Source organism: Helianthus annuus, chromosome 13 (genome assembly GCF_002127325.2).
Source record: "Helianthus annuus cultivar XRQ/B chromosome 13, HanXRQr2.0-SUNRISE, whole genome shotgun sequence".
Lineage (NCBI taxonomy): Eukaryota > Viridiplantae > Streptophyta > Magnoliopsida > Asterales > Asteraceae > Helianthus > Helianthus annuus.
This window is the reverse complement of record NC_035445.2, coordinates 149,043,516-149,067,033: the sequence shown is the minus strand read 5'-3', so window position 1 is coordinate 149,067,033 and position 23,518 is coordinate 149,043,516. Positions and strand designations below refer to the sequence as shown.

Here is a 23,518-nt window from a genome sequence, read left to right as displayed (position 1 = left end):
TACTTAAATATTGGGTTGCGTAAATGACATTTGATATTTTAATATGTATATATTATAAAAGAATATTTCTGTAAGTATTTAATAGTTGTGAAATATTAATTAAGATGATTATTTATTTATAATATGTTTTGTTCATAACTGCTTAGACAATTATTTAGATAATTTTGTTCGTCCCTTTAATTATTTTTATGAAAATATATTTTCTCTTTACAGTACGAAGTATATATATTTCTATATATAATATAAAAATATTTTTACATGTAATTGAAATTTACTAACTAAGTATGATTACTTAATTTATATATAGTAAATAGTTATTATCATGGTTGGATATTGGTTAGTGCTGCCTTGTTTAAGCATAGGTGATCAGTCCATGCCTAACTAAGGCTAGGCTATCCAATACCCGTCTTTGACAATAACCCTAGTATAATACTAACACTATCACTATTAATAGTATTACTAATAATAAAATTAATATGAATTACCAATAATAAATAACTAAATAAAACTAAAATGAGAGTATACCACAAACATAATTTTATATGTAAAATATAAATTCTGCACCTCAATGGTTTTAACAAGAATTTTAAATATAGTAATACTATATTATGAATTAGGTAATTACTTATGTAAGTTTCCATATAAAATAAATAAAATTTATATTTTAAATTTATATAATGTTTTTCGATCAATGATGATAATAAATATCACGAAAGGCTCGATTGATGCTGTAAGAACTATTTAAGAGATACACAGAAATAGGACATGAAATGGGGTATCCTTATCTTAGCACATAATTGTGTTAAGATTGTTTGTATAGAATAAATCAACAAAGCGGATTCAAAATAAGTAAATAACTAAATAATTAATCTGAGATTAGCGCAAGCTTCAGATTTTGTGAAAACATCACCACAAGGTGATCGTGATTTAAAGAAAATGATTCAATGAAGTTGAAGACCAACAAGCATGTTATAGTTCAAGAAAATTGAAGTGCTTGTTGGGATTATTTTGAATATGATGGTTGCAATTCATCATATGGGACTTTGAATGGAATATGTATTGCGAGCAAGTTAACTGATTTTGAATAAACCGAGTTTGAATAAGAAAGTTCGACATGATCACAACAAAACCATGTATACCTTTCAAAAGAAACTCGAGTTTTTCGAGAAACTCATTGCTTCGATATTAGAGAGTCATTGCTTTGTAAAAACGCGGTTTATAATGCAAAGATCAAGTATAGTGAAATGATATTTGAACTTTTGATAAAATAACAAATTGGAATGTTGCCCTCCTATGGTTTTCATAACTCAAATGAACCATATGCGCAACAAACAGTGCATGTGTAACGTGTGGATTTACCAAGAAATGAAATGGATCAATATTTGCTGCTATGAAAGAAATCCTCATGGTATGATTACCATTAAAAGAAGTGGAAAACACGAAAGTCAACTCTTTATAGGCAGAAGTCAGAATTGCAACGAAAGAAATATAAGAGCTTCATCTAGAATTTCGTGTGATAACTTATTTGTTTAATGACATTATCAGAGAATGCCGAATGAAGTGAAATGAAATAGGGAATGTGCAAAACTTTATGACTTCTTTTGTAGTACTAATAATTATGACTCAGGTTAAACTATGTACCGATGTTTGTGAAATATTGTTCCAACGTACCTCAGCGAGATTTTGATTGTTTTGTAAGATCATGTGGCAAAATACCGCTTTTTTGATTTGTAGTACTTTTACCGACGGAATTAATATTGGTGTCATCGTGCCTAATTTATATTTTTCAAAGGTCTTGCCTTGGAAGTTGTGTGTGATAAACTTCGACCTTTGTGGACGTATAATTTTAAGTTTCATGTATTTTCTTGTGCCTTAGCACAACTTGACATGCTTCTTACTTGCGTTCACAATTTATGGCGTTAATAATTTATGGTAACGTTTTGGTAATTTTTATATTTTTGATGGTGTCCCAACTTAATGGGTTTCCATTTATTATTGTTGCTCGAGTTACGAGGTAGATGATCAAACAAAATAATGTTTGATATCGATATAGGTAAGAGATTCTTGATAAAGGAATCTAAATTTATTATTGACACATATACTTGTGCTTTATCCCTAATTATCAATTGTTATGGCTTTTGAAATTTCTTATAGATATACATATCTATATAATCATATATTTCACATGCTGTAATATACATACCCTTTATAAGGTTAATGTATTTAACAGATTCTTATTTCCAAAAACAAGTCTGATATCAGGCCATGATACTTATTTAGGGAAATCTTGTCACTTGTTTCACATTTTATATACCCCATCTTACCCGGTTCGCGCCGGAGAGGTAATCTCAGTATATCCGGACAAGCTGGAGAGTCTGCTACTCTATACCCAGTTTTGCCGGAGAAAATTTTCTATTTCCCATAAATAGTATCTTTTCAAGATTTTAAAAGTGTCTCTTTTATTAGGACTTTTATCCAGAATCAAGGAAATTTGTATTCCCATAACATATCTTATTCTAGACCAAATAATATCAATAAGCAAGAATAAATAGCAATTAAGTGCTATTGCCTGCTAACCGTTATTCTTATGACATACCAGTATCCATTACATTATACTTATATAAGTAATTTTACCTTAAAGTTTATTTTAAGGCAAAATTCTTAAGTTCAAGTCTAAATATCATTCAGAATGTTATTAGATAATATTAAGTTTTTAACTTTCTGTTTAAGCTTAGGTATTATTATAACACCTATTTGCGTAAACAAGTGGCTTAGCTTATACTAAGGCATCTTTTCTTATGTTTAAGTCTAAATTCTATCAGATGTGCTACCAGTTAATAACAATCTCCTAACTCTTTTATTTAAGCTTAAGTATTGTTATTACAACACTTTATAGGCTTAAAGTAGTGGCTTAGCTCTGATACCACCTTCTGTCACGACCCCCGATCCCATCCTGGTCGGAATCGGAAGCCGCGAGCAGTCCAGCGGTACCGGTGATTATTTTGAAAAACATTGCAGCGGAAATTTCATCAGGACCGTGAGTTAGGAAAAATATCAGAGTTTTGAAACACCGGATTTTATTTAAATGGATGGAATAAATTCCATTGTTTCAAAGGTAGCTTTTTAATAAAAACAATATTTCTTAATTTGATTTAATTAATAAAATAAGCCACTTCTTGAAGTCTTTTAGTGCCGGATCCAATCCTTACTCCAATCTACTATAATTACCTGAAACGCGTTTTAAAAAGGTTTTGTCAGCGGAAAATACTGAGTGAGTTCATTCATTTTACTAAAAACGACACATTTGTTATAATTCACAGTATTAAGAGTTTTTACATATGTTTATTATCAACCAACTTTCAAGAATAGGTATTTGTCACAGACCAGCTCTGTGACTGTGGTCATATCACCATTGGCTGTCCCAATGAGTGACGTATGTCACAATTAGGCTCGCCCACCTAATGTGAAGGAAACAATAATAACAATACTGTGCACAATACCCCACATACCGGCTGTAATTTGGTGATTACATAAACTTAATCACTGTAATTATAACTCTGAAAAATGATTTGGAGTATTGTAAAACAGTTGATAAAAAGAGAATGACTCACTCATCAGCATGCAGTATTTGAATTAACAAGCTTCATGGTTCAGATTCTTCTGAGAATTAGCATCTACTTTGATTGTAAGTGTATTAAGACTAATAATCCTAATTTAGGAAAGGATGCACACAAAACCGGGTTAATGATCAATACAGCTTTTACGATAACTTACGGAATCAAATTCTCACAATGAATGACAAAGTGCAATACTTCAACTCATTTATCGTATTAACGACAAACGACAAAGTATAATACTTCAACTCATTTATCGAATTATCGACAAACGACAAAGTATAATGCTTCAACTCATTTATCGAATTATCGACAAACGACAAAGCATAACCCAATATGGGCGGCACTTAGACATTCTTTGGATATATTGATCCTGGAAATGAATCGTAATAGCGATCGAGTTATTACCCTGATTGCGACAACGTTTCGTGATCGGTGTGTGTTGTGTGGTAAACGAACGATATCTCTGTGTATATTTTGAGTTTTTACGTCGAATTAACGGCAAACTTCAAGTGCCACTGCCCCCTATTTATAGCTGAAAAATGTCCTCCCTCGCGTGTCACGACAGGGAAACCTGGTCCTGGCGCGTGGCGCGAGAGGTCACTTTTAATATGAGGTAGCCACGCGTCTCAGTAGCTTGGGTGAGTCGACGGTTCGTTAAAATTCAATTTCTATCGAAAACAGTTTGGATAATACTAACTAGGAAATACCCCCCTTGAGTTTTAGGGGCCCTGATCCTGATTCCGATTGTTCTGAAAATTTTAGGGGTCATGCAGTATCACTTGGGGGTCTCAATTAGGGTTTCCTATTGGACAAAATATAATAAGAAATAATAGTTTTGGTGAGAGTTGTTACAACTATGCGTTCGGTCGCCCGGGTCGTGCCGGGTTAAAGTTTAATAGACACACCACATAGTATAAAACCGTGGCGGGTAACCAACGGCTACACTTTTATAGTTATGGACATAATGCCGGGTGTACGCCTACACCGGGATGTCAAGGTCGTGGCCATTCGTAAATGCTGCCAAGGATATCCGGGACATGGTCATTAAGCCCCCAAAGGCGTTAAGCCAACAAAACAAGTTTTTAAACGGATCACATTTATAATACTCAACTACTAATGAGTTGGGGTCAATTGCCCGACCAAGCGGTATTTTAGATACCGTAACCCAAGCCCGTATAACGGAAAATAAGTTAAAAGTATTTACCTTTGCAAGTATAATCCTTAATTGAATAAATCACATATAGCTTTTACTGGTCTCCTATTCTGGAACGAAGGTTTAAAATAACCTATTAGAATCCTAACGGGTCTTTATATTTGCCGTAGCTTAGACCGGTCGGTTTCAAAGGATAGATACGGTTTAATCGCGTCAGTGTTGCAAAAGTCGGATTCCTCGGCCGAGTACTCGGCGAGTACTCGGTCCTCGGACCTCCACCTTGGCGACTTCCTCCTAGGCGGTCTCAACTAGTCGGCCTCGGGAGTACTCGGTCCTAGTCGGCGCCTAGTCGGCCTAGTCGGAGCCTAGTCGGCCTAGTCGGAGCCTAGTCGGCCTAGTCGGTCTAGGCGGTCAACGTGGTTTGTTGACTTTTAATCGGTCAAACTCGGTCAAAATCGGCCTACTCGGCCTTGTACTCGGACTACTCGGCCTTGTACTCAGACTAGTCGGACTTGTATTCAGAATATTTGAACTTTAAACATGTTTCATTTTAAATTATACTCAGTTGACATGAATTATGCTTATTTTAACACATAAATAATATATAATAATTAATTTTATTTATATTTACCATGTCCACGTACTCCCCGAGTACTCTCCGAGTACTCCGATTACTCCCAACTCCCCAGTCGGCCGACTAGGGACCGCCTAGCGACTTTTACAACACTGAATCGCGTGAAAGGCGAAAACCGGGAATGGAATGTGATTTTGACCCAACAAGTTTGAAGACTTGTTTTATAGGGGTATAATAATCACACTCTGTATTTTGGGGTCATAACAATATGGTTTGACCCGTTTCGGCTAATTTATGTAAACTAGTTACATAAGCCGAACTGTGCGCGCAAAAGGCGCAACGGGTAACCGTAAGAGTCCTACACTGTTTTTCTAAGTCAATATGCCTTAAACAGGTTGTGGTATCAGTAGGATACCTTCCATAATGCCCGTAACGAGTTTAAGTTCACATTATGCCCCGTAGGGGTATTTTGGTCTTTTAAAGATTATAAAAGAGGTTTATGAGTTCTACATGAAATCTGAGTTTTCCGAACAGTTTATAAAGTCTAAAACACTTTATTTATTATTTAAAATCAGTAGCAACTGGAATCGGGTCAAAAGACCTTGTAGAACTCAAGTTATGGCCGAAAAGGGTATATTCGGTATTTACCGAACCGTTGCCATAACCGCAGGTTACAAGCAAGTTAAAAATAATTAAAAATCTTTAAAAATCCCAAAATATTATTTTACATCAGTGAGTAAAAGGTTTGGTGTCGAAATCCGGGTTTAGATAGGCGTTATGCTAATTGCGCTATTTAATTACTAAAGTTTCGCAATTTGCGCTATTTAGCATAACTCCTATTCTGGACCTCGGATTGACGTGAATTTTTAGGGACATGCTTAGAAATCAGTAACCAAGGTTATGATTCGTTCACGTGTCCGAAATTCTTTTTTTAATTTAAAAAGGGCGTTACGGTTAACTTTTAAGCATTTAACGAAAATGTGTAAAAGACTCGGACAAACAACGAACCGGTCACAGAGGGTTATACCATCATGTAACCTGGTCCTAAGAGAGTCCTAAAGCATATCTAAATCAAACTTTAACGGGTCAGAACTGAAGTCAATGCAAAAGTCAAACTTTTGCGACTTTCGGCTCCGAACCGGGTCAATATAGCAAATGGCTGGATCAAGCAAGCTTAGACTAGTTAATATACTTATTATCATGTTTTATGAGTGTTTAAACAGGTTGCATACCATCCACATTACAGATTTATGCGTAATTCGCAAAATAGTACTTCTGTTGACTTTTTCTAAGCATGTTTGACTCGTCATTTGAACTAGTTAGAGTGGTGATCAGGGGGAACCCTTTTAAGGGTTTATTACCCACATAAATACCAACTTATAACTACTTTCAATTCGAGATATGACTGAGCCATTGAGGACTAATCTCGAAGTCAAACCGTAATTACGACGGTTTGATTTTTAGCTACAATCTAAGCAAAAACTAAACCACAAAGGATTGAACGACTTACAGAAGTCCAATGCAGATAGGAGAAGACTTGGGAGTGTTCTTGAGCTCCAGATGTGATCAAGAAGGTGTGAGGAACTTGTTTGCACAAAGTGGCCTTTTATAGGCAATGTTGATGCATAGGATCATCACAACATGGCCTACAAGGGTTCCTTGATGATCAACAACTGTCCTAAAGTGTTAGGGAGTGATTAGGGGTCGCCCATATCTCTGGAAGATCTTGGCATTATTGTTTTACCGTTTAACACAGCCAACAACCAACTTTCTGTTGCTGGGCATCGCTTACGGACCGTATGGCACGGGCCTTGCGGTCCGTAAGCCTATGGCGGAAACACTTTTACCCCTTCACCCCCTTACGGTCCGTAAGGCATGACCCTTACGGTCCGCAAGCGATCATCAGTGGCAAAAAAAATTAACCTTTCATGCATTGAACGGTCAACTTTGAATTAATAATTTTGATGGCTGGCCTTTCACCCATACTTGACCAGATGTCTACCCCATTATGCAATATGGGTTTGCAAAAGAGGATGGGCTCATGTCTTATCATTAGTATTGCATAAATTTCTTAGAACCCATTTTTATTAACTTGGATGTTTTTGATTAATGTTAATGACCCGATTAAGATACGTTAGGTGCTTACAATTTTGCTTTGGGTCTCGGGATTTATAATAACGGAGTCGCTCAGAGGTATAAAATTAACATGTCGACATATCCGAAAATCCTACCGCATATCTTACTTTAAATCCGGGTTTATATTATTTTTGTCGTATTTGACACGTGTCATTTATTTATTGGACACGAAAATTTCGAGGTGTTACACATTGGTATCATATGATTCAACTCTAGCTAGGCTCTTTATGTATTTAGTTTATATGCATATATAACTAGTGGAAGGTTCAAATGAGAAAAAAAATTTGTAAGAGTAAAAAGAATAAGTTTTAAACCAATAGAAATGCTCCATTTTAGTTTATTTAATATGTGTATTTAATGTTATTAATAAGGGCATATAGGTAAATTTCTAATGGTAATTAATTAGCTAATTTATTAAACTTGTAACTCTCATTTTAAATATACTCTTTCAAGATAAAATAATTTAGGGTGAATGACAATTTTCGACATGTGTAGGATAAATTTTAGTATGTGAAGGATAAATTTTAGTATGTGTAGGATAAATTCTTAAATGTGTATGATAAATTTATATATGCGTAGGGTAAATTTCGGTAAGTGTAAGATATACGTAGGATAAATTTTGAAATGTGTAAGATAAAATGTTTTTTTTTGTTTTATTAATGAGAGATAACATAATTAATGGGAGGAGTTATAAACTATTTAATGTTTTACCATTATGCCCTTTCTTCTTTTTCTTCTCACATTAAATTTCTTCTCAAATGAACCTTCCCCATATAACTATATATGTACATATATGATAATTAGATGTTTGTACTAATAAGTAACTATTGAAATGGCATTTATTAGGTGTTTTGTGTTGGGTTAATAGGTTGACTAGTGGGAACTGATGAACACAAATAGGATTGTATGTCTATGGGATTGTATGTCTATGGTGCTGTTTGTTTTTTAAGAGGTAAAATGTCTGCAGTCTGTGGACCACATCTGAAGAAGAAGAGGTGGACCAAACATCTGCAGTCTGCAAGAAGAAAGTTGATTGTTTTTTAACGTATATAGACTTCTAAAATAAACTGGTGGTGGCGTACAAACGGTGGTGGTGGGTGGTGGTGTTGGACGATGATGGTGGTAGACGGTGGTGGTGGGTGGTGGACGGTGGTGGTGGTGGTGATCGACGGTAGTGGGTGGTGGACAGTGGTGATGGACGGTGGACGGTGGTGGTGGACGGTAGTGGGTGATGGACGATGGTGGTGAACTGTGGTGGTGGTGGTGATGGGCGGTGGTGGTGTTTAACTCTCTGCAGACCTTAGAAGAGCTCGCACAGACGTTTTTTTAATGAAACGTCTTCGAAAAAACAAACAGTCTGAGCGTGGCAATGCCTGCACGTAGTCTGTGCGGCGCAAACAGAAGAACTTGCGCGGAGCTTTACTGAAAAACCAAACAACACTTGTGTCTATTTGTATAAAAGACTAAAAGATATCAACATAACACGTTTAAAACCATATAACTCAAACATGATCCATGTAACTAGTTTATCTAAACTGATTGACGGGTAAAGTTGAAAACAGGTTAAACTGATCCTTAACATTTTGACAAATTGAACAAGTGGTAATTTGTTTGCACGTTGATTTTAAATTATTATTTTTCTTTAGGTTAATTTTAAACAAACTAACGTGTTTATTTACATGGCTAGCTCGGTGAAGCATCTTAGTCTCTTACTAGTTACTATCAATATCGTTAATCCCTGATCATATAACAAATTGTTTCTCAAGAAATGACAATTACGTGATATGATAAAGATAAAATGACCCATAAAACACCACGTTAAGAATAATATTTTTATGAACAAATTATGTATATGATATATTCAAATGCATAGATTAGTATATTACGATGATAGACGGCAATGTTGAATAAAAAAACCGAAGTGCCGGACATTGGAAACTTTTGTTTACTTCTTCCAACATACAATGAGTATGGACGTCAAACAAGTACATAGTCAAAAGTGTAGTGAAATGGATAAGCATCTTTTTTTAATATGAAAAGGAAATAGTAAATAATCTATGATCTTTATCTTTATTATGTAATGAATTAAAAAACTTGTAACTTACGTATTACGTTTTTTAACTAGTTTTTGCCCCGCTCGCGTTGCAAAGCACTAAATCGAATATTTATCTCTCGTAACATGTACGTCTGTGTTTTGATTACTTGTACATACTACTCATAACATGATCTCAAAAAAATACATTGAGTCAACCAATTAAAACAAAATACTACCATACTTTTGCTAAAAAATACTAAAACGATGGAAATACTATAATTTTATTGAGGAAAAATTGTATTTTTTTCAGAACAAATGAGCGTGTGTCAGGCAGCCATCTGGCACAAATAAAGATTACACCGAGTCAACTAATTAAAACAAAACACTACCATAGTTTTGTTAAAAAAAAAAAAAAAAAAACTAAAACGATCGCATAACCGTAATTGTACATCGGGGCCAAAATCCTAGTTTGACGTGGAAAAAAAACCAAAACGATGGTAAAACTGTAAATTTAGACCGAGGGAAGAATTGTAATTTGGCTGGGAGGGAAAAAAACAAAACTAATAGTAAAACTGTAAATTTAAACGGGGCAAAATCATACTTTTGCTGGACCTGCCTGGCACTATTGGCCGCCGCTCATTTTAACCAATGCCAGGAAACCACTATTCCCTGCCATGGTTTTTGTGTTATAGTAAAGAGTTAAATGTCATTTTAGTCCATGTGGTTTGGGCCATTTTGTCAGTTTAGTCCAAATGTTTCATTTTTCGCCTGTGGATCCAAAAAGGTTTCACCGTTACCATTTTAGTCCACTTGGTTAACTTCATCCATTTTTTCTGTTAATGAGAAGGGCAATTCGATCATTTTATATGGCCGAATTGCCTTTTTAATTAACAGAATTACATATAAAATGATCAAATTGCCCTTCTCTTTAACAGAAAAATGGATGAAGTTAACCCGTAGAGTAAAATGACAACGGTAAAACCTTTTTGAACCCACAGGTAAAAAATGAAACATTTGGACTAAACTGTCAAAATGACTTAAACCACAGGACTAAAATCACATTTAACTCTATAGTAAATAAATAAATTTATCAAATACATTTTGTATTCTAATCAAACTAAAAAAATGAATTGTCAAATTTACAATAGACAATTGATTTGATCAGTGAAATTATTGATGTTGTTTTAAAAATGGTAGTGATAATATAAGGTATATAGTTTTACTAGAATACTATAGAAAGTACACCTATATAATTTATATGGTAGGAGAGTTTTATATTTTACACACATCAATTATACTCCTTTACTCATCAATTATACTGCTTTACTCTGAAACTTCCACTCCATACAACACAATTTTTTAACTTGAGAACTAAAAAAAGCCACACAAACATATATAACTATTACTTTAATCATAATCATAAGCTTGTATTTTATTGTGTTTTTTTTTTTACTTTTATTATAACTAAATACCATATATTCTTATATTTTCAAAGATTTAAACTTATACTACTCTTATATTTTCAAAGATTTAAACTCCTACTAGTTTTACAGAGGCAAACACTATGTTTCATTTTCTTGACTAAGTAAATGTGACTAAATCTTGAATACTAAGTATAAATGATAAATGGTTATGTGATTTTCATGATTAAGTGAGATTTTGGGGGTGATATAATGCTTAACAACCATTAGGTCTTGGGTTCGATTCTCATAAAGGGGGCTTTTCCCAGATTTATTGGATTTTTCTCCTGGTATAGGCATTATTGCCTAGTGGAGACGAATATGATTGGATGGTTCCATTAATAATACGATAATACTCCAGTAGTCCGTCAATGATCCAAATTTGGTATAGGCATTATTGCCTAGTGGAGATGAATATGATTGGATGGTTCCATTAATAATACGATAATACTCCAGTAGTCCGTCAATGATCCAAATTTGTCGTTAAAAAAACTATACATTACTTTGTCTACTTGAGTATCCCCTTAGACCAATGGGTATGGGGTCCGTTAAAGGCCCGTCCCCCTCTTTTGGGCACATCCAACACCGCCCCCAGGGGCCCGTCACGGCTTTGGCGTCGGAATACCGACGGTGGAGACGGGGCTTTGGTGGTGGGCCCCCCATCTGACTAGTGGTGGGGTAGTCTTGGCTAGTCCCCACACCCTTGGGTAGTCTCCAAAAAGACTATCCTCCTCCGTGATTACGTGGCGCCTACGTGACGGGTAGTCTCCAAAGAGACTACCCTCCCAATAACCAATGGTCTTAAAAAAATTAAAAAAAAAAGTGTGTATATCATATATTGGCCCCTACACTACAGCCGCCGTGTACTTTACAACAATAGTAACAAGACTTTTTAATTTTCTAAACTACTGGTCAAATATCATTAACTCGAAAATGAAATTCTTTTCTCCACTATACAACCCAATAACATATCCACTTGTACTCCACGCATCACAAGTTGTACCATATTCTTGACTCAGCCTCACCAATATAATAAAGACTTAAAATTAAAATAACCAATTAACAATAACCACTACATCATCTCCTACACTTAACCTCTCATCCCCAAAACAATCTTTTTACAGGTTTCTTGAACACAATTCAGACATCACCATGAAACCCTTCAACCTCTTCATGTTCATCTTCTTCATCTTCTTCACATTCATCAATGTTCTTGAAGCCAAATTCACCTCCAAAATATGCAAACATGACAAACCCTACATCCATTTTCCATTCAAAGTCAACTCATTTTGCAAACACAACCACACCATGATCAACTTTCCAAATTATGGTGAATTGGGTGTGAAAACAATCACTTATGACCCCAAAAAACTCACCTTATTCGACCCGAAAGATTGTGTGTTTGAAGTGTTCTTGAATCTTGATCTTGATCGTACACCGTTTCGGTATTATCATGTCGTTAAGAACTACACGTATTGGAATTGCTCGGTTAATCTTTCGGCCTCTTTCGAAGAGGTTCCATGTTTGAGTGGTGCTACACACCATGTTTATGTTGTTGAGTCATCTTTAGATGTTCATGAGTCTTGTGAGGTTGTGAAAACTGTTTTGATTCCATTCGGGTATAGTTCGTACGTGTCGGATGATAGTTTCGGGCTCGATTTGAGTTGGGATTCTGATGGTGTAATGGATTTTGCAGAAGAGAGAAGAGAATTTGGTGTACAATCCATAATTGGAGGTAATGACTTTGGTTTGACTTTTGAAGTCAAAAGTCAAGATTTTTTTATCATTGATTTTGAAAAGTCAAAAGTTGGTTATTAATTTGATTTGGTTTTGGTTTTTGTTTTGCAGGATTAAGTGTGGTGATTTTGGTTTTGGTGATTGTGGGATTAGGGTGTGTGAAGGTTTATTGTTGGAAGAAATCAAGAATTAGCGAAGATGAATGGGAGAAGTTACTTGGAGATCTTGAAACGTTGTGATTAGAGTCCGGTTAAGACCAGTCGAGCCGGGACCGACACGGTACTGGTCGTATAGGTTTATATGATAGTTAGCGGTTAAAACTTTTAGTGAGAAAAGGAATTATTTTGTTTAGATTCTTGTTTTGTATAGAATGTTTTTTTTTTAATTTCATATCCCTTTCTAAACTTGCAAAATATGGTTTTTTTTAGTATTGTTTTGTATATAATTGCCATCTTTGGTCAATGGTCAATGGTCTTGGAAATTTCATAAAAGTATACTCAATGAGTTGTCGTAGTCACAAGGAGAAAAAACAGGGGTAGAATTGTAAAAATGGTGACAAAAAGAAACAAAAGGGTACTATGTTGAACCAAATCATTCACAAACTTTCCTGTTATCAATCAAAATCAAGAGTTACTTTTGTTTTTCTTAGCTCCCAAGAATTCCCTTTTTAGTACGTAATTTAAGAAAATCCACAATGAAGGTTGTTTACGTGTTGAGTGGACACAATGAACGTTGTTGATGTGATAAGTGTAGTTATCAAAGTTGTTTTATTATAATTTATCATTAATAGATTCTAACTGAGCGGTTCTTAAGGGACATGGTGTAGTGATACGGTGTCTCTTCTTTATTCCAGAGGTGAAGGGTTTGAATCCCGTAAAGAGCAAGTAGTGGTGGTTAATAGGAGTAGATTAAGAGTAGGTTAGTTTGCGATTAGAAAAAGATGACTGAATGTGGAAAAGAAAGATTCTATTGTATAATATCAGTTGAAAACTTCTAAGACTACTTTTGGTTGGTTTTATGTAGATAAAGATGAGAATTTGGTGTTCGATAACTAATTGTGTTGTTATCATGATTTAAGTTGTTGATCATGATTTAGGCTAGTTGTTGTGGGTTAACTAAGGCTCTATTAACAGTGTCACGTAGGCCGTTAACGACAGCACCCCCCCCCCTCAGTTAACCGTGGTAGTTAACGGAGATTATGTTAATAGGAAGAAAAGGTAATGATGGTAGGGTCCACCCAATCTAAACCAATCACATGTCTTGTTTTCTTTATTATTTTTTATTTTATTGGTATTAGGTGTTTTGTTAATCAACAACACATTGTTAATAGGTATGTAGTTAATGAGAAAATTTTTATATAACAGTAACATAGCGTGTGATATGACAATGAGTTTAGTTTTAATCCAATTTTTTAGAGGAAACCATCTACACGACTAGGCTTACATCCACAATTTTTAATCCACTTTTTTTAGAGGGAACCTTCTACACGACTAGGCTTACATCCACAATAGGTAAAAACTAAAAAAACTATAATTGGTTGATGTTAATTTAAGGCAAACATCCTTTAGTTGACAAATGCATAACATCGGATCCGTAATACTAACTAATATTACACATTTGTCCACAAGTATGTTGGAAATCAGACTCTTAATCGAACATAAAAAACACGAGATTGAACGAATTGTTTAACTCTTTTACTATTTATCAATTAAAAGCACACCAATATAATAACCCTAACCATCTATTTATACTAAACTCATTCTAGTCCTAACCCAACTCGAACTTTATTTAATTAAATAAACTTTTTTTTTTAAACGGCCAACAGAATCAATCCCGAGCACTTTCGGGGCACCCACTGGACAAACGGAGTAACCAACTAAATAAACCAATCTAATTTAAGCCAATAATTCATTAAAATTATCTATAACTCTTTTTTTATCTTTATCTCCTAATTCAAGATTAACCTTTTCAAAGTATTTCATGAGGTTTCTTTAATGTTTTTAAGTAAAGACTTCTCTGAAGATTGTCCGTCTTGGAATTACTTCTCTCATCTATAGTTAATATGCGTAGAACACAATAATGATATTTGAAATAAAGGCATTCTTATGAGCTCACTTTCTCTCGTATCCATGGTTAATTAAAATTTTGACTAGTGTTGTATATATCTATAAGTGGGCTAGATACTGATGATTTAAAGATCAAACGATGACAAAGGATTAAAATTTCATCAACAGAGAACGGTCAAGTAATAAAAATCAACTCTCAAATATCGTAAATGATCGGGTATGAAACTAACTATGTGTTGTCCATATAATTTGTAAAAGTATCTTTATTTTTATTAATAAATAGTTGTGTTACGCTTTTTAATCTCACTACTTGTTATAAAACTATCTTCAAAATATGTCTTAACCTCAATTTGTAATAGGATGCCTACAATTACAAATACAATGATACAATAAAACTAACAATGATATAAATGCATGGGCTCAAGACTAGTTTTTGGCTGGGCTTTTGCACAAGCTGACAGGCTCAAAAAATGAGGGGTTCAACTTCAAGACCCAATGGATAATAAATAAATGAAGTCGTTAGAAAAGTCAACTTAGTATAGACTTGTAAACTTTTAACACTTATCGGTTTTAAAGATTTCCAAATCTCTCTTTGACCAAAAACATCGATTATTCAATGTGTTTACCTGATGAAATTATTAAATCATTTGTTTGTTTTTTGTTGAACGGCAAGAAAACGACGTGCCAACCACCGTGACACCGGCCGCTGTGGCCAAGGTCAACTACTCGACCGCCGCCAGCCCCTTGGTTCTCCTAGATGCGTGGAAACCCGACCTCCACCCGCCCGAAGGCATGACAGTGCAATAATCGGTAAAACCTCGCCGCAGAAAATAATGAGGAGAGTGAGAGTCGAACTTGGGTCACAAAAAACATCAGATTTTTCCCCAACCACTACCTCGCAAAATAATTTGTTTGTGACTCATAGCATAAATAATATTATTCTGTTATTATAGTCAAGATAGCTTCTTCAAGTTTTCACATTGACTTATGTAAATTAGAAATTTTGTTTGTGTTTGACTAATTATATTTCTATGTTACTATTTTGACTGTTTTCTTAGACTAGTTAAATGATTTGACAAAGTAATTTTTTTAATATATTTATAATTAGATTATTTATATTTATTTTTTGAAAAGAATAAATATCAAAACAAATTTTACCTCTTAGGGGAGGAGGGGTGGTTCACTAGTGATAGTTTCTATCACTCCCACTATCCAATCAAATCATGCCATGTCATCACCCAATATTCTATCACTAGTGATAGAAATGTAGGGGGGAGGGGTGGTATCACTAGTGATGGGATTCCGATGTACAAGTATTAATGCACAATGTACAAGATACACATTCATCACTAAAGTTTTTCAACGCGTTATATATATAACGAGTGATACTCTATCACTCGTTATGGAATTGGGCGGGGCGGTGTTCCACGAGTGATAGAAATTTATCACGGTAAATAACGATGCCACCCCGTGTGGCCTTAGGGGGGGGGGGTGGTTCACTAGTGATAGAATTTATCACTCACAAGCACCAATCAAGTTTCGCCATGTCATCGACCATTTTTCCATCACTCACAACCATTTTTAGTGGGGGTGGTCATCACTCATCACCACACCCAACAATTTACCCCCAACCAACAAATCCACTCACAAAACCAAACCATAACGCGTGAAGAAAATAACGGAAATATGATTTCGTTGCACATTAACGCGTTAATGTTATGACCGGTGGCCGATATAACGAGTGATGGATGGTGGCCGTGATACTTTCACGCACCACCCCGTCCTCTCTTAGTGAAATACAATGAAAAATCCCATAAATATACCATATATTTGTGAATCGTCATATATGCATTGGAATTTTTTTTTTTTTTTGGTTACTTTTTTTTATGATTGTTTAACCTAAAAAAACCACGTAGATCTCAGAAATTACATGTATAAATTATCTATCAATTACCTTTAATTATGTTTGTCAGATATTTTTATTCAAAAAATCTCACAATTTATGAACACGTTGATATGTAAAATTCATTCGTGTATTCATAGCAATTTCGCTTCTTATGATAAAATTATAAAAAAAAAAAAAATAGCGTGTTTGTGATTTTCTTTCTTTTTAACGTGTTTTATTAATTTGGAGAGACGGAGAGTGCTAGCCATGAGTTATTTAATATTTCTCTACCAAATATTTTTCAAAGTCAATTAACTAAAGTTGTGATACATACGTCCATTTTAAGTCAAAAAAGGGTTCATTAGAAATTGACTTTAAGTAAATTGTGTGTAAATTTTCAAAATCGAATTATTTGTATTGACTTCAAATTATGAAGAAAGAAAAAACGCATTGTACATCTTTGAATATGTCGGTATGTGTTTATATATATATTTTTAGGTTTTAATTTTTTTTCTTATAATCAAATATTGACCAGAGTTTGGTTTTAAGGAAAAACAATAAAAATTTGTAATGATCATGTTTTAAAAATTCTACGGGTAATCAAGCTGAGAGTTACCCATGGCATTATAGCCTAGTGGTATTTTGGTGGTGGGATAAGGCTTATGACCATTAGATCATGAGTTCGATTCCCACAAAGGGGGTTTTTCCCAGATGTATTGGGTTTCCTCCTGAATTGGTGTATAGGCATTATTGCCTAATGGAGATGGATATGATCGGGTGGTTCTGCTGGTGGCACAATGATACTCCAGTGGTCCGTCAGTGATCCAAATTTGCCGTTCAAAAAAAAAAAAAAAATCAAGCTGAGAGTTCTGAATTTATTGGTTTAACTAGTTAACCTGGTGTTAAAAAACACGTCGAGCAAAACCGGTAGAGTTTTATTAGCTAAAAAACCGACCTGTTCATTTGTATCCCGTCTATCTTACCTCATAAGTGAACTGATAAAACCATATGAAAAAAAAAAAAAACAGATGTAACTTAACGTCAGTATTGTTTTCATTTCCCTAGTATTCTCACCAACTTAGGGGCTGTTAGTTTACCTCTTAATAAGGCTCCTAATGGTTCAGACCTTTTATTGGTTTAGCACTTAAATGTTCAGACTGTTTGTTTCACGAGCAGATGTCTGAATGGTTCAGACATTTGCCTCTCAATGGTTAAGCATTATACTAATTCTGAATGGTTAAGACCACTCATCTGAATTGGTCAGACATTTGACTCTAAACGGTTAAGCATTATACTGGCTCTTCATAATTTAGACCTCTTACTGATTCAGCATTTAATAATTCAGATCTCTTATTAGGTTCGTTTATCATTCAAAGAAATCTAATAACGATTTGTTTCTACGATCACGAGTAAGCTATAGATCAGGATGCAAAAAGTTGGTAATGGAGCTGTTTGGTTTTCCCGTCGATACCGTGTTCCATCTCATCCATCCCATTCCATCCTTGACGTGTTCCATATTCCCTAAGAATTGAATGGATTACAAAGCTATATATGTTCAGGGGCGCACCCACCCCAAACTGTGGGTGGGCGGGCGCACCATTTGAAAAAATAATTTTTAGTGTTATTTTTTACCGAAAATTCCGATTGCATCTCTTGGAATTTTTCACCCGCACCCCTTGAAAAATTTTTAACCGCCCCACTTAGAAAAAAATTATTATGAACTTATAAAAAAATAAACATTGATTATTATTTAATATATAAGTATATAACACAATTTATATAACTTATTCACTTAATTCCTTAACCTAATTAAACCACAATCTAAAATCTATTTTATTTACCCAACCCAAAGAAATTTGGACTAAATAAAATAACCCAAACCCATCCACCCATTCCAATTCCAAATCCCACAAAAAAAAAAAAAAAAAAAAAACCTTCCAGCGACTTGACGTCACTGCTCATGACCGAACGACTTTCTTTTTGCCGGAAAAACCAAAATTCCGGCAGGACCGACCCATGTTACGCCAGAATTCCGATATAAAACTAGTATGGTTTTCTTATTGAGTTTTTTGTTTTTTTATGTGATATTTAGGAGAAAATATAGATGTATAAGAGTTTGATCTTTTTAAGTTTTTTAATGTGTTTTTGGTTGTTCTAGAGTTGTAGTTAAATGATTTTGTTGTTTTATTTATAGTTTTTTTGTTTAAATGATTAGTTACAAGTAATTAACAAATAATACTAGGGCTTGAATGTTTGAAAATAAAACTGAAAATTATGGACTATAGTTGAACATGATTTTTATTTTATTTAACTGTTTAGTGCTGTTTTATGAACTTATGGAGCGATTTATATGTGATAGGAACCATGATTAAGAATGTAATGAACTAATGAAGTGTTTAGTATCTAGATGATATTTTGGATAGATTTCAAAAAATAAAACCTATAGGGCACAAGTTTAAATACGTGTGTAATGACGTTTGGCGTGATTTTGATGATTATATAAATTTTAGTTTGATGTTCTTTTGTCTTACATGACCCGACCCAATACGACCCGTTATGAACCGATTTTTTTATATATATAGGGCCTAAAATCTTAAAAATTATTCCGCACTCATCAAAAATTTCTCTTAAGTTGATACAATATGTGGCAAATTATTTATTACATCAATACATATCAAATTTGACTTAAGTTGTTACAATATGTGGCAAACATCAAAAATTTCTCTTTGACGTGTTTAATTTTCTAAATCTCATTCTCTTTATCATTATAACAAATAACTAAGTCTATTTAATATTTCTTTCTCTTTGACGTGTTTAACTTTCTAAATCTCATTCTCTTTATCATTATAACTAATAACTAAGTCTATTTAATATTTCTTTTTAGGTAAACTGCCTTAAAATATATTGAAATGGACATAAATTGCTATTATATATAATGAAACAAATGGCATGTCACCAACTTAATTGCTTTCAAATTTGTCTGTTAATGTATTAGGTTAACGTTATAATATAATTTATTTAATGTTTTCTTATGATAAATTACATCAAAATGTATCAAAGTCCACATAAATTGTTATTATACTTAGTGAAACCGGTGACATGTCACCAACTTACTTGTTTTATCATAAGTTTTAAAAGTTAGTGCATCAAAGGAAAATTTTTAAATGTTCATTAACATACAATAACACCTTATATCAATTTTGATACTTTTTAGAACGGTCAACTTTTGATTATACGAGGCGAAGCTTGAGATTTCTGACCGAGGGGCGGAAGTTAACGGACCTAAAAATTTCTATAAAACCGGGGGGTCGAAAACGTATATACCCAAAAATTTATATACGAAAACTACATACTCTTCACTACTAATCGAAAAGGTCGGGGGGTCGGTCGTTCTCTCCCGCCCCTTAAAAGCTTCGTCCATGATTACAGTTATGTTATAACAGTAGATGTTAAACTTATATTTTTTGTTATTAAAATAATATTATTGTCAATTGATAAGAAATTGATTACATTTTGTATATAAATATGTTGTATATATTATATATTATATGTTAAAAGTTGTAAAAAAATCCCAAAAAGTTGATTGTGAAAATGAATCTTAAAACTCGATTGTAACTTCTTACCAAATCAACCTAAAATATTTTCTATAGTAATCATTAAAGCAATATTTTAATCAACATATATTTTCTAATTAACTTAATCAATCAATATTATTTTAGTATTAATAAAGTTACATGTCCTTATTATAAAATTAATATTTTAGTATTAATAAAGTTACATGTCCTTATTATAAAATTAAGACTAAAATGTAACAGTTGAGAATAAAAAAATGATTAATTAGTGAAGGGAATTTACAACCTAATAACACGTCTCTTCCTTCCCATTTAAACAATGAGTATTGTCGTTTTCTTCTCTTCATGAAATTGGGAAGAAAGAATATTTAAATACTATAACACTAAGATATAAAATTACAAAGAACTAACTCTCAAAGTAAACATGACCCCCCAAATATTAATTGGTCAACTAGACCAAATCTCTAGATCCTAATCAACCAACCAAACCCCTATCATATCTTAAACTCATTCATAAAATAACCAAAATGTCCTTATGATCGTGGGTGAAGTCCACCCATCTGTCTTTGAGCGACCTGGTTAGCAGGTGTTGGCCATGGGTGAAACGGTAATGCTCGGTGGTGGATTTGGTTCGCGGATGTGAGGCGAGGCATGTTGTGTTTGTGGTTGATCGGCTTTTCCGATGGTGGTGGCGCCACACGCTCACACGAAGGGCACATAGTGAGGGTCGTAGGAGGCGCCATTTGCATATAGAATTGCGGGGAGAGTTTCAAAGCTCGTAGTTCTTGTAATTCCTTTTGTAACCTTCTGTTTTCTTCTGTTAGATTTTCACAACATCTCTTCAAAAACTCACAATCCACCTCTGTTTGTTTTAGCTTTGTCCTGCAAAGTCATCAAAGTAATATAGTTTAGCAACTTAAATCATTTCCAAGGACATAATTGGAATTTCACAAGACAATAATCCATAGTAGGCCAGTTTGAGATCTAAACAGTTCAGTTTTCGCGATTAAACAGTTTAGTGATTCAGTTCGGTTTAAAACTTGGAATCGTTAGTGTAACCTGAACCGTGCGTTCAACCTCTATTATTTATATTCATTTTTTATTTCAGATTATGTGGTTATGAAAAAATCTCTATAAAACAAATTAATAAAAACTACTTATTTTAAAACAATATAAATTTTATTTATCATTTCTCATTTCTCAATACCATATTGAGCAATTCCGACCATAACTTTTATCAGACCATGATATGTAATTTCATGCTTAACATATTGGTGACACATTATTGTGTTTCTGAAAAACCAAATTACACTAATACCCTTTAAACATAACAAAATTACTAACCTTGCCCTTCGGTTTTGAAACCAAACTTCCACCTGCCTTGGTCTCAATCCAAGCCTCTTAGCCAAAGCCAGCTTTTGTTTCTGTAAAAAAAAAAAGAAAAAGAAATATAAAAACCGGTTTTTACTCGTTGTCTAAAAACTTGTACCGTACAACATCTAAAGCATACTTACAGGGTTAAGAGTGTTATGTTCCTTAAAACTTTCTTCTAGAACCGCCGACTGATCCTTTGAAAGCCGGAGTTTCTTTCGGCTGTTATCGCCGTCTTCGTCGTCACTGCCGCCTCGAGACGACGATCTCTCGCCGACGTCGTTTTCGTTCGGGAGATCTCTCTCGCTCCTCTTCCCACTGATGCTCGATATGGTGCTCTTCGGGGAGGAGACACCGACCTCCTCCTCCGCCTCCGCTGTCGTCGCCGGAATCCGGTTCACGTCAATCCCCTTTAGAAACGACCTCGTTTCGACTTTAAACGCGTCAGCGTTGTGCCGATCTGCATGCAATAATTCGGTTCAGTTATCCGATTAAAGTAGTCTAAATTTACTAGAATTTAAATTTTGTTGATCTAAAGTTTTAAATAGATCAGTTATTATAGATCTGTTGTACTGTTATGTAATGTAATGTCATAATAGAACATAACACATAAATAATAAATTTTAAATTTTAAATAAATCAATCATTAAAGAATTATTATTAATTTATTCTGTAATATGTAATATCCAGTGGACATAACAGATAAAATTATAATTTTTAATAATTTAATAAAATAGTTATTATAGATCTGTTCTGTTATGTAAAATCCAATGGATATAACATGACAGAAAAGAACTATATGAGATTTGACTAGGGTGTTACATGTTTACACCTAACATGGCTCGATTGTAAACCAATGAATACCTGATGAAGATGGACACGAATCGGGCCAGTTAGGCGTTCTAACGGGAAGATTAAACGAAGACGGAAGCAACGTTGGGGTCAGATTCAGGTGTAGAGAGGACGGATTTCGGTCGGCGGCTGCCGGAAAGTTCAAGCTGAGGCTCAAGCCTAAATCTTCTTTCTCAGCCATCATTTACAGAACAAAAATCTTGTTATATGTTTGGGATTAAGGTTGATAAGAACAGGTGTTTTTGAGGTATGGAGATCAAGAGAGAGATTGAGAGTGTTTGACTGCAATCAGGGGGTGATGAACGGGGTTATATAGAAAGATGAGAGAAGGTGTGGCGGCTTGGTACCAAGCCGTATAAGCCGAGCTATAAGAGAGAGAGAGAGATGTGTGTGTCTTTTTGTTGTGAAGGAGACAAGGACTTTTTATGACCGTATGTGCATGCAACCAAGTGCTTTTTATTGTTTGACCTTTGACTCTTTTATTAAATAGTTAGTTACTATTTAGAATTTACCTTTATCGAATTTATCTTTATCTTTTCATAAGAAGAATAATAATATGTGGAACTATTTATCAAACAAATTACTTTTCAAAAAAAAATAAGGATAATAATAAAATTTATTTTGTTATGAAAGTATGTCAATTTCTAAAAATGGCACTTTTATTAAAGTGGAATATTGGATTTAAATAATTCAAACTTTCAACAATCGATCGAGTACACTCTTAACTTTTAATTTGTGCCACAACACTTCCAACTTTTAACCAATTTTTACCAAACTAACTAAACCCTAACCCAGATAGTTGACGTCAGCTGTCACGTCACTAATCAAGTGGCACATCAGATGCCACGTTAGCAAAAAATCGTCATGTCAATGGCCACGTCAGCAAAAAAAATGCCACATCAACAAAAAAAACTAACTAGATTAGAGTTCAGCTAGTTTGGGAGTGCTAAATGAAAATAAGTTGAAAATTGGAAATGTTGTGGTACAAATCAAAAGTTGGGAGTATTATCGGTCAATTGCTGAAAGTTTGGGTTATTTAAATCCAATATCTCTTTATTAA

The 23,518-nt window shown here is 34.1% G+C and overlaps 2 protein-coding genes across 2 annotated transcripts; one reads left to right on the top strand and one right to left on the bottom strand.

Annotated features, from left to right (window-relative positions):
- The first annotated feature begins 12,043 nt into the window (after positions 1 to 12,043).
- LOC110899677 (putative RING-H2 finger protein ATL21A) lies at positions 12,044 to 13,157 on the top strand. The gene is made up of 2 exons (XM_022146567.2): positions 12,044 to 12,710; positions 12,824 to 13,157. Exons 1-2 carry the CDS (start codon positions 12,128 to 12,130, stop codon positions 12,949 to 12,951), a joined length of 711 nt encoding a protein of 236 aa, XP_022002259.1. The 5' UTR covers positions 12,044 to 12,127; the 3' UTR covers positions 12,952 to 13,157.
- Positions 13,158 to 20,481: 7,324 nt separating this feature from the next.
- Positions 20,482 to 22,755, bottom strand: LOC110899678 (homeobox-leucine zipper protein HAT4). The gene is made up of 4 exons (XM_022146568.2): positions 22,471 to 22,755; positions 21,750 to 22,066; positions 21,580 to 21,659; positions 20,482 to 21,117 (listed from the first exon to the last, which is right to left on the bottom strand). Exons 1-4 carry the CDS (start codon positions 22,640 to 22,642, stop codon positions 20,769 to 20,771), a joined length of 918 nt encoding a protein of 305 aa, XP_022002260.1. The 5' UTR covers positions 22,643 to 22,755; the 3' UTR covers positions 20,482 to 20,768.
- Positions 22,756 to 23,518: the final 763 nt, after the last annotated feature.

Bases quoted from the DNA above. Each gene is read 5' to 3' on its own strand.
- LOC110899677 (XM_022146567.2), top strand. From the start codon at position 12,128: ATGAAACCCTTCAACCTCTTCATGTTCATCTTCTTCATCTTCTTCACA. The intron at 12,711-12,823 runs GTAATGACTTTG...TTTGTTTTGCAG, and splicing joins TGTACAATCCATAATTGGAG to GATTAAGTGTGGTGATTTTG.
- LOC110899678 (XM_022146568.2), bottom strand. From the start codon at position 22,642: ATGATGGCTGAGAAAGAAGATTTAGGCTTGAGCCTCAGCTTGAACTTT. The intron at 21,660-21,749 runs GTAAGTATGCTT...TTTTTTTTACAG, and splicing joins AACATAACACTCTTAACCCT to AAACAAAAGCTGGCTTTGGC. The intron at 21,118-21,579 runs GTTAGTAATTTT...ATGACTTTGCAG, and splicing joins TTTCAAAACCGAAGGGCAAG to GACAAAGCTAAAACAAACAG.